The 12,133-nt window shown below is 39.9% G+C and overlaps 1 protein-coding gene across 2 annotated transcripts in view; it reads right to left on the reverse strand.

Moving 5' to 3' along the window:
• FAM13A (family with sequence similarity 13 member A) overlaps positions 1–12,133 on the reverse strand; it is a 167,035-nt gene that overhangs the window by 16,507 nt on the left and 138,395 nt on the right. For both annotated transcript variants that reach the window (XM_060779247.2, XM_060779248.2), the window contains 3 exons: positions 10,579–10,729; positions 1,259–1,472; positions 317–455 (listed from right to left, as the gene is read on the reverse strand). In XM_060779247.2, the coding sequence (XP_060635230.2) occupies positions 317–455; positions 1,259–1,472; positions 10,579–10,729 (504 nt within the window). The remainder of the gene's footprint in view (positions 1–316; positions 456–1,258; positions 1,473–10,578; positions 10,730–12,133) is intronic.

A 12,133-nucleotide genomic window follows, 5' to 3' on the forward strand; every position in this document is an offset into this window, starting at 1 on the left:
TCCTATATTTTACTCAGACATATATAATTTAACCTGAATTTAATGGGATTTACTCTCTAGCAAAGTGGGCATAAGATTACAGCCCGAGAATGATAGACTCCAGAGGGTTATTTTTTCAGTATGATGGAGCCTGGGAAACTCCTTTTTCTACTGAAGTTCACAGTTCTGAGTTTCCAACTAAACAGCTCCGCTGCTTAACAATCCAATCCCTGGGGATGTTCAAGCCAGAAAAATACTCATTTTGCCAATGGGAAAAGAAAAGTCAACACCAGAGAGTTTTGCCGGATCATTAAAATAAATGTTTCAGGCAACTTACTCGGTATTTCCTCTCTTCTTCAAATTTTTCTTCAAACCTCCTGATCTTTTTCTTCAGCCCCTGAATCCTGCGAGTCAGTTGAGCGGGTGTTAAATCCTCTCGGTCATCTTCGTAAGATCCCAAAGATGAACTTCTTCTCCTGTAATGAATGAAAGCGAGGGCATTGTTGTCAAATCAACTAGTTATCAACTAGTTCATATAAGACTAACAAGAAAAGGGCTCAATGCAATGGAAAGAAAAAACAAATCCTCTTGAAATTAGCAAGATTCAAACACAGGAATATTGGAAACTAATTTAGACAAAGGTTGTTTATTTTGATGGGCATTTTGGGTCTCAAGTGGAGTTCCCTTTCACCTCCTACCTGCTTTCATTAATGGCAGTCACATGCAATTAACCTAGGAAATTCTGCAAATGAAACATGTGCTTTGACCACTGATCCAGGTTCCCACCCTGAAGTAAACCACACCTTAATATATTATAATTGCCAAATACATATGAAAGTATGTACAATTTTAGTACTGCCCTTAAAGAAAAAAAACACCTTGCTATCAATCATGAAATAGTGTCAATGGAAATTACTGGAAAGCAGTCTAAAACTGGGAGCAGAGTTTTGTGCCTACAGATACACTGTGCTACATTTAAGAACTTGCCAATTTTTCCGTTTTTCTGTAAAATGAGAACCTGTCTAACTGGGCTGAATGTAAAGGCAAATCAGACAGAAGTTATAAAGGACTTTTGACATTATGAATAGTACGTATGTAAAATTATTAGGAGAGAAGGCGAAGCTGGGTATCTCTACAGTTCAGGATCAAGTTACACTGATAGGTGTAACTATAAGATCTGATACTTTCTGACTATGAGGGATTTCTGAAAAGGTGATCTTGGTTGCCATCCTAAACAGGTTCTTCATTTGTGTGTTAAAGTTACACCTTACCAACCTACCTCATGAATGAATGTGAGTTGGGAGGGGAAGGAGGCACTTCTGTGTCATCAAGGTACTGCTGACTTTGCCCATAGGCATAGAAACGAGGGGACAACATTGGATCACTGTCCTCGTCCAAAAGTTGGCGAATGAGGCGACCGGCCTGAGGGGAGAGGCGGGCTTCGTCAGACTCTAAGCCATCACGCTGCCAGGAGGAGAAAGCAGGGACAGGTTCTGGAAAATCAAATGAGAGGACAATGAGTGGAAATTCAATTATGAGCTATCTCTTTCAAATTAATTTTCCATTTATTTAGGTACAGGCCCTATAAGACTCAAATAATTAATCTAAGTCTCTAGCAAGAGAAGAAGAAGAAAAACTACCACCATCACCACCACCCTAAAATCCATTCCAGTATAAAAGCTCAGTAGGCACACGTAAATACAAAAATATAACATTAAAACAGACCAAGAGCTAAAAAACCTTTGGGGACTAAGATACTAGATATAAAATATTTTGGTAATACTGAAATACTAAGGTGCTAAACCTGAAAAACTTTGAAGTACACAGGAAAATAACAAGAAGAAAGTTTTGACCAGCATCAATGGGAACAGCAGCATGAGAGTCAGCTATCCAAAGGGAGAACTTGCTTATTCATATTCAAGAAAGTCCACTCTTTCATATAAGCCTCTACATTTCAGACTCAATGCTATTCAGATGGTCTTGAGGTGATGGGTAAATACTTATGGCACGCGATTTCCCAACAGTTATGGGTGTCCATGTCAGACAGGCTTCAAATATTGAGACCTTCATGCTAATGTAAAGTACTCGAGTGAAATTATGACCATTGTTTCAGGTCTCCAAGAACCTATATACCAGCTATAGTTTCTAATCTCTTTCATTTTCCATGCATTGCGGAAATGTAATAGGTCTAATACAACAGCATCATGAAACTCTCCAAGACTCTTGCTCAAAACTACTTATCAGACACCTTTTTATTGGCTCCTGCTTCTTACCTGAATCGGAAACACATTAATATAAAGGAGTAATCAGAACCAGAACAAAGATCAGAAAACAGAATGAGACATCTTATAAGCGCATGCATTTTGGAAGATCAAATACAAAGAATCTATAGAGCCTGGAGAAACGTCAGGAGAAATGCCTCTAGAACATGGTCCTATAGTCTGAAAAAACCCACAAGAATATAGAGCCTGAATTTGTCTACCAATAAACTGAATTATGGCCAAGCATGTTAGCTTCTGTCTCTCCAAATGGTCAAAGTGGCTGACACTCCTCACAAAGTTATAAACTTCAAAATATAATTTCACCCAAAACAAATGTATTCTGATATGCTTTAAAAATGTACAGAAGTTGCAACGATAATTCAAATCTCTTAAGATGCTCAAATTCAACCGAGCTTCCCTAAAATGGCCAATGACTGCTGTCTTTCCAATAACTTCAAAAGCAAAAGATGTGTGTGTGAATGCGATGGGAAGGCGTGACATGATTTCATTGCATCCAGCATTTCCATGTGATAATTCTATGGTTGTTACTTGTAAGGGATAGAGAACCCTGAATGATCTTGGTTAAAAGATCACCATCACAAGTTCATTTGGGGAGGTTACAAGAGATAGCTGTCTCAAGAGTTGTTTCCACCCTCTACGTTTGCTGGCAGGCAAAGACCTTTTTGTTTAAGCAGGATTAAATGTGTAAACTGGGAGGCCTCTTATTGGGATGTATTTTTTAGACTTGTATATGTCTTCTAAATTATTTTATACTGTTTTGTGTGAGGATCTTAACATTTTATTGGAGCCCCTAGTGGTACAATGGGTTAAATACTTGTTTTGGCAGGACCGCTGACCAAGAGGTCAGTGGATTGAATCCAGGGAGAGCTCCCTCTGTCAGTTCCAGCTCCCCATGTGGGGACATATGAGAAGCCTCCCACAAGGATGGTAAAACATCAAACATTTGGAGGGTGTCCTGGGCAATGTCCTTGCAGATGGCTAATTCTCTAACACCAGAAATGACTTGCAGTTTCTCAAGTTGCTCCTGACACATACAAAAACCCATTTTATTTCTCTTTGGAACCACTCTGGGTTTGACTTTGAGAGAAAGGCAGTGTACAAATGAATGAATGAATGAATGAATAATATTATATTACAAGTATCTTTTATCAGGTCAGGGAGACGCCTCTAAGCGCATCACACTTTAGTTACTGAGGTGCAGTAGGTGCCAGGTGATGTTGGATGGCATCAGCCAAGAGACCACTCTTTCTATCTATTCCCTAGCACTGATGCTGAAAAGACATTTAAAAGAATCAGTATCTTTTTTAGCCTTGAGTTACCTGCATCCACAATGCAATCCCATAAAGTAGGGACATTAGTCTTATTTTCCCCATGTGAAAATTTCACCAAGCCTTTTATGGGAGTCAACTCAAGCCACTTCCATTCGATTTCCTTCTCCGATTCACAGAATATGTTTAAAGAAACTTAAACATATTCAGTAAGTTCAAAGAGGGGATTGTGCACAACTACGGTAAACAAGAAGCAACACATTTCAAAAGCTATGACATTTACTTTTCTCCTCTGGGCAATTCACTATTTGCTTCAGATCCAAAATTTAAAATGCATTTGCTTCTGAAGAGCAAAGATTAAAGAGTTCTTAATTTATTTGGCATGTTTTAAATAAAGCATTTTAGCAGTTGCCAAAATTACTGTCCTCTCCAGTTATGAGAAATAGCCAATTGGCAGAATACCCAATGGAGATGTGCCACTGCTCAAGAGAACACCCTTTCACCAACTTGTTATATTATATTGTAAAATTAACTTCTTTCTTTTAAATTTCTTTCCAAAAAAACCTTGGCTGCTCCTTCTCTTATTCCCTTGCCTTGTTCTAACATAAAGCATCAACAAAATACTTTCCTTATACTGGAACACTATAGCAAAATACCACCAGATTGGCAGGAGGAAGGAACAAAATACTCGAGTATCCAATACATTTAAGCATGGACTATTTTGGAAATCTGTAGGATTTTTGAACAATCTGTGTGGTTCAAGTGAAATAAAACACCATTCCTCAATTCAGATTTGTGGTATCCTTTCAGTTATTCCTTAGATTAGTATAGACTGGAAAAAACACTTAAGACTCATTGTTTCAGGTTGCTTTTCTTGGGTTCTAAAACAGAAGTGTTATGAGCATATCACCCTTACTACAGACACCCAAAAGCATGACAGACATGTATATCTTTGTATATGTAGGCTGAGCATTCCTTATCTGGGAATTCTAAAACCTGAAATACTCCAAAATCCAAAATTGTCCACATGAGTGGCTGAGACAGATGGTTCCGTGTATACAAACGTGCTTTTCCACACAAAATTATTTGAAGTGCTGTACAAAACTACTTTGTGTCTATCTGTATACTAAGAAAATTAATTTCATGTTTAGATTTGGATCCCATCTCCAAGATATTTCATTATAAAAGTACAGTAGAGTCTCACTTATCCAACATAAACAGGTCAGCAGAAAGTTGGATAAGCGAAAATGTTGGATAATAAAGAGGAAATAAGTAAAAGTCTATTAAATGTCAAATTATGTTATGATGTTACAAATTAAGCACCCAAACATCATGTTTTATAACAAATTGACAGAAAAAGCAGCTCAATACACGGTAATGTTATGTAGTAATTACCGTATTTACAAATTTAGCACCAAAACATCACAATGTATTGAAACAGCTATGGATCCAGGCGGGAGGCAGACTGCATTGGATAATACAGAACATTGGATCAGTGAAGGTTGGATAAGTGAGACTCTACTTTATACACAAATACAGATATTTGTTGTTCATTCGTTCAGTCATCTCCGACTCTTCGTGACCTCATGGACCAGTCCACGCCAGAGCTCCCTGTCGGCCATCACCACCCCCAGCTCCTTCAAGATCAGTCCAGTCACTTCAAGGATGCCATCCATCCATCTTGCCCTTGGTCGGCCCCTCTTCCTTTTACCTTCCACTTTCCCCAGCATAATTGTCTTCTCTAGACTTTGCTGTCTCCTCATGATGTGGCCAAAGTACTTCAACTTTGTCTCTAGTATCCTTCCCTCCAATGAGCAGTTGGGCTTTATTTCCTGGAGGATGGACTGGTTGGAATACCAAAAACTAAAACAACCCCCCCCCCCAAAAAAACACACTTCTGGTTCCAAATATTTGAGATGATGGATGTTCAACCTGTATAAAAGTCTAGTTTAAATTTATGGAAGCTCCTAATATGGAATCTTGGGGAAAATAAAGCTGGAAAAAAACACAGTCAGGGGGTCCAGAGAAGATAAGGAATTGAGTACTCAACAGTATTCAGTAATAGCCACCTCCATATATCATCTCCTGGGAGATTACAGTACTACAGCAAATGCCCCCAAGGTTTTTCTAACACCACCACTGTTGGTCTTTCTGTATTCCTAAAGATGAAGACCGTTCTACCTGGCCAGCAGGAGCACCTGTATTTTCCCAGTGTGCTCTGCTTCCTCCTTCCTCTTTGTCATTGTGACATCACAAAACTCTATGTTACCCATGGATTTGAAGCCAAACTACTACTCATTTGAAACAATCAAAACCCAAAGTGTAGCAATGTTACTTTCCAGAGGTACAAGACCCCAATCCCCTAGAGAGATCTGCTGCCATCATCACACCAACCCAGGAGAGACCTGGAAGTAACCGAATAAATATTCAAATTCAACTAATTCCAAGTTCAAACAGCGGATACCAAAAGCTACCATCTCAGACTTGCACTGCAAAGCATGAGGTAGCTTAAATTTGCTGGATGGATTAATTGGCCAAGTTTAAAATACAAAGCATTGTGTGTTTGGACAGAGTTGATGGTGGCCAACATATTGGAACATGTCCACAGTCTCACCTTGTGACCATTCCCACTCGATCCCACGAGGACCCTACTATTCTGCTGTTGGATAGTTTACTAAGCTGGTTTGCATGCTCCTACTTAGCTCCATGGGATTAGATGGTTTAAGTTTTATGGCTTTGAACTTGTAATTCTTAAAAGGAATTCTGGAGTCAACAACTGCTTTCAAAAAGGAGAACTTCTTGGGAAAGCAGAATAGCTACAAAAAATCTTACAAGAGCTTTAAAATAATGCTTTTCCTGATTAGGAAACAGTGTTTAGCTTTGATCTTGCGGAAGTCAAATGTCAGGTTTTCAGATGTCTGAAAAACTGTAATATGTTGCCAACTTTTCTCAATAATGTTGTCAGAATGAATACTCATTTTAAACATTGAACAGTTTCAGCTGTACAAGTTCTAGGAATCCTGGCAGTATATCTGAGCAGTACCCCTTGTATAAAACTACATGTGTAAGAAAATTAAATTATTTTGAGAAAGGAGACAATTGTTCTGGTTGTTATTTGGTAAATGCCAATGGCAAGTGTCTGAAATTTGGAGAACTGGTTAACAGCTGTTTGTTTAATAATGCCTGTGTGGATTCTCCAACAAAATGTGATTCTGAACTAAAATGTCTTGAAGTACTGCATACGAGTCAAAAAGCAGACTAAAATGTATAGGTCCTTGAAGGTCTGTGGCAGGATCCTTTGTAATGATGGGGCTACCACAGAAAAGAGCTTGCCAGCTTTAGACATTTCCAACCTCACAGATGTTACTGGTGTGTATGTGATGTGATCTGACAGCCCAAGCGTGTTAATATAGGAACAGACATTCAAACCATCTTCAATTTAGTTCTGGGGGATTTATTTTAAAAAGTAATGGAGTAGCATAGGCATGGATTTCACACTTCAGATCTGCAAAGACTGATTGTTCAGAAAGTTAAAACTGAAGCTTACCACATGCCCAAACCATCTGTTCTCCATGTTCCTCTTCAACTGCGTAGGTGCATATTAAAGTGTCAACCTACTTAATTAAAAAATCCAAAAAAGTGACAAATGATGGCTGCTTAGGAGGCATTAAAACATCTCAATTCCTACTGTGTGCTTTCCTCTCCAAATACAAGAGGCTGATGTGGCTTATTTCAGAACTATAAACATTGTCTTATTTCCAACTCATAACGGAAAACAAAGCATCTTCTTACAGTTTTTCAGAAACATTAGTAGCAACACCCAAATGCCACAACTTGACATGTTTTTTTCTCATTCATTATGTAAAAATGTCCACTTTTTAAGCTAAACTTCTCTTGTTTATCCTCCACAGCATCATAGAACAGATCAATCAATGTAGTCGGTCAGTTGGCTACATCGACAAGATCATCACATACAAAATGTGAGCCCTGACTGGCTGGAACCACACATGTGACTAACCCAAGGAATGAAAACAACCCAGAGATTGGGTTGTACCCAGCACTCCTGGAAAAGGTTAGTGTACATTAATCTAAGGAAGAGGAGGAGGAGGAGAATTGTAACAACTCATCTTCATCATGAGCATACGTTGTTCTCAAACTACATTATACATTTCTGGAAAATATGACAAAAACTCCAAATGCCACAGCAAACTTTATTGTCTTAGAAAATTTAGAGAACCAGTATGTTTTGGAGTGAGCAGAAAAGGCATTCTCAAACTCTGATCCTTTAATTGTGTTGGACTTGAATTTCCAGAAAAAAACCTACATGGAGAACTAATGATTAAGATCTCCTGCTTTACGAGAAATGTAATGGTGGGCCCATGGTCCTCCCATGAAGCTAAGATATGAATTCTGTAATAGAGTTGTTATCCCAAGATGTTTCAAACGAATCTTAGCTATTCTTGCTTGCCCTTGCAAGTGTGCCTCTACTTTCTGACCACCACGGTGAAGCCTTCTTCTCAACTTGAGAGATACAGAGATGGGTTAACAATGATCCCTAGCAGCTGGACAGTGACACTTTGACCCTCTGCAGCTTAAGAATTTGGAACTACAATTTTGGTTTATTATGCAAGGCCAGTCATCTTGCTGTGGATCTCTACTTTCTATTTTGCATTTTCCTCAAAGGGATTTTTTTTTGGGGGGGGGGGGGATTCCCAGTCACAAAATAAAAGCATCCTTCTCAGCTGCTCAAGCTCATTAGCAAGTTCCAAACATGAGATGTCTAGCACAACCCTATGTATGCCCAGTAAAAAAGAAACTCTACCTGGAAGATTTTGTGGTTGCATCTTGAGTACCTGTGCATAACTGGAATCATGATTTTAAGCTATTGAAAAATAGCATAGGAAATGGAATGGTAGGGATGGTAATTTACCTAAGAAATGGAAGTCACATCATCTCTTGAGCAGACCACCAGGGCTTTTATCTGTGTCAGTAGCTTAAAATTGAGATTCCTGTTGTGCACAGATACTCATGATTAAATGGGCCCATACCACCAACTCATGGGGGGAATGGGTGTGTGTGTGTGACAGTGTCCTGTATCTTATGCTGCTCTAAATGCCACATCAAGAAATTGCTTGCAGGGGGTTTCTAGAACTGCTCTCAACCTGTTCACCCTCTGTTTTTCTCCAAGGAACCTTTAGGAGTGAAAGGCCAGGTAGGAAAACACGTGCCCACCAAACCTGCCCATCAATCTTCTTATCATCTAACAGATTTGGTGGGCAACAAAATAGGTAAAGCTGAAGTAAATTAAGACTAATTTACCATATAGCTTTTTTTTCTCTTCCACCCACTTCAGCCCTATCAATATTATAGCTAGAATTCAGAAATGAGAAGGAGACATTTTTATTCAAGCACATTGACAGGGGTTTTTTTTCCATGTCAGGCATGACTTGAGAAGCTGCAAGTCACTTCTGGTATGAGAGAATTGGCCATCTGCAAGGACATTACCTAGGGGTTAACAGGATGTTTTGATGTTTTACCATCCTGTGGGAGGCTTCGCTCATGTCTCTGCATGAGAAGCTAGAGCTGAGATGGGAGCTCACCCCGCTCCCCAGATTCGAACCACCAACCTTTCGGTCCATAGTCCTACTGGGACTATGTTTAACCCATTGTGCCACTGGGGGCTCCCATTGATAGGTGAACCCACAGGGAATGGAAAAGGAGCCTTCATTACAGTCACCTTAAAAAGATTTAAAAACACAACTGTCCCATTTTCAGAGAATTTGAATATTAAAGGAATATAGTTACAGAAAGACTGTTGGAGGAACTCCGTTGAGGAAGAGTCTCTACTGAATAGCCAACATGCATAAAGAACACCATGTCACCTGCTGTCTTCTGTCAAGAACAGCCACAGCTGCTTGTACTGCATGTTTGAACATTAACAACTAGATCTGACCCTGCTTTAAAATTCTGAACTGATACATAAATAGCATGCATATATATATTGATATTGTCTCCTGAAGTTCTCTATAGAAAGACAACAGTATTGCACATATTGCGTAAAAGTATTACAGTTTTGCCTCAATTTTGCAGGGTGAAGATCAAATCAATCTATCTTCCTCTTCATGGAGAGACTTGATAATAAACTACCCTTAATTATAGCTCTTAATTGTTAATAAGGGAAGAGGATTCTAAAATATCCTTTAAAAAACCCTCTGGAATGTATCTGATACCTTCCAACTATTCAGTTTCCAAGGCTAGCAGCTGCATTTTGGCATGATGGCTTCTGTTTCCTTTGCCATTTCAGCTCTGGAAAGATTCCCAAGAGCAAAGCCACAAAAATGACTCTTTTGCTAAAACACAGTTCATCACCACAAGCTTCCCATGAATGCAAAAATAAAAATGTGCTTTTCAATTTTGAGGCTTTAATAAATGCAAACAAGTGAAAGTGATTCTCTCTCTGCCTTTCTTAGCACGATGGAGGCACATCTGTGTGCCCAGACATATGAAAACCATTAAAATGACTAATGCAAAACATCTTGGTCTTGCCAAGGTGAAAAGAGCAAGATTGCTAGAAGCATAATCAATGTATGATCTTCGAATCAAAAACAAAAACATCCTCCATCAAACAAGCCCGACTCAAAACACAAAAAACCCAGAATTTTCTATCTGATGGGAAAGGAATTTCAATGTAGGAAATTAAAAAGGGTTTCTCCCCCTCCCTAAGATTTATTATAAGATCATAAGAAGGCAGAGGGAAACCCCTTACGGATGGACACAAAACTGTGCCACTTTGGGGTGCAGCTAGGTCGCCACATGAGAGTGCCAATACAATAGGGTTAACACCTCAAAACTGCAATAAACAGACCAAACAAGAGGACAGAAATGTTCTGTGTATCTTCATCCATCCTGACAGCAAGACACCAATACATTTTTTCAGTACAATATTTGGTTTTGCATCCAAACAGGTTTCCTATTGCTATAGATTGTTCATAAAAAGAGTAAAGGAAACACATCAGCTTCACTCATGCCAACGTTCAAATCTACCGTACCTTCCCAGTTGTTGTTGTCGCTGCATAAGGCGGTCAAGTCCAGTCGAGGCACTTCTGATACAAAGGTCTCTTCCTGGCCATCAGGGTCTTGGTTCCTTTGTAATTTGGTTTCGGGAAGGCTGGGATGCTCCTGGATCTTCATGGTCAGACACTGAAATAAATCCCCAAAAGTGAAAAACAGGGTATGTCCTCCTCTTAAATATATTTTGCAACGCTCAGAGTAAAGAGGAGGGAAAATGCTGCTATAAATACTTGCATAAAATCAAGGGTGTTTCTCCTTTTGTGCAGATCAATGCAAAACAACACGTGACTTAGCATCCAAGAGCCCCCAAACTTAGCATCTCCAAAACTTTCTCCTTGGTTAAAAATGTCAGCAAGCAGCCCAGAAATTGTGTCTCTCTGAAAATGCAAGTTGTTGATACAATCTCCAGTTACCAATCTAATGATGATGGCACAGTGAAAGTCTTGCCTTCCCCGGAAAAAAAATCTGTCACTGGAAAAGTCAAAGTGAAAATGCCAGCCCCTCTCACACAAAGTGTCGCTGTTGCAAAGGCTGATGTAGCAACTGAGAGTATTTTGGAAGGAGACACCTCTGGCCACTGACCCGTCCCCCTAGAAGAAGTCCAGAGTCGACAAGATGAAGAGCTTAAGCGATGAAGGTAGGCGAATGCTCTCTAGTGAGTCTGGCTGTTGGTGGAAATCAATGAGTGCCAGCCAAGCTGGGCTGGCTGCACGTCCCTTGGTTTCCTGTGGTTGTTTTCTGCCTGGGTGTGGGGAGAACAGGACTATTTATGGAGGTGCTCTGGGATATTACAAGCCACTGTTGCGCAAACCCAAACCGGAGTGGGGCTTTGGCATTTAAACAACTGGACGCTGGAGCGCTCTTGGAAATAATCCAGCCACCAGGAATGTTTCCCAGTCCAACCAATCCTCATCCATTTCATCCCCCCCCCCCTCCATTCCTAAGCGTCGCCAAGTAGGTGATCTATAATTTATAGCAGAGGGAGGAGGAAAGCAGCCGTTCTTTGCTGTGCTAGAGCTCACTTGCATGATATCTGAGAAGTGCCGTGCCTCTTTGAGCCCGCAGAACTCATGGCTCTTTCTTCCCTGCACTATTTGCTTTTTCAGTGGGCTTAACCTATCTGGATTTATCGCCTGAGTTCATCACAGCGCTCTCTCTATCTCACTGCAAAATGAAGGGGGCAGAGAGACTCTGTCCACAAGGAATACAAAAGTACGTGCAAATACACCAGCTCTCTCTGCAGGAGGGGGAAATTCTGTTTTCTGGAGAAGATAATGCAGGCAGTAAAGAGAGAGAGAGAGGGGTGGGGGAAAGAAAGACACTGCTCTACTCTCCAGGAACAGATTACAAATGCTGACAAAAGAGACCAGGCAAACAACTGTAAAAAGATTAACAGCCATCAGATGTTAGCAGAGTATTTATCTATGTATCTATTTTGTCTTTTCCCCAGTCCATGACAGTTTACAACTGTGGATAGTTCTTCAAAACAACGGGAATCTTTTTGTAAATACAGAGCTCTATATACTGACACTG

Source organism: Anolis sagrei, chromosome 5 (genome assembly GCF_037176765.1).
Source record: "Anolis sagrei isolate rAnoSag1 chromosome 5, rAnoSag1.mat, whole genome shotgun sequence".
NCBI classification, from domain to species: Eukaryota; Metazoa; Chordata; class Lepidosauria; order Squamata; family Dactyloidae; genus Anolis; species Anolis sagrei.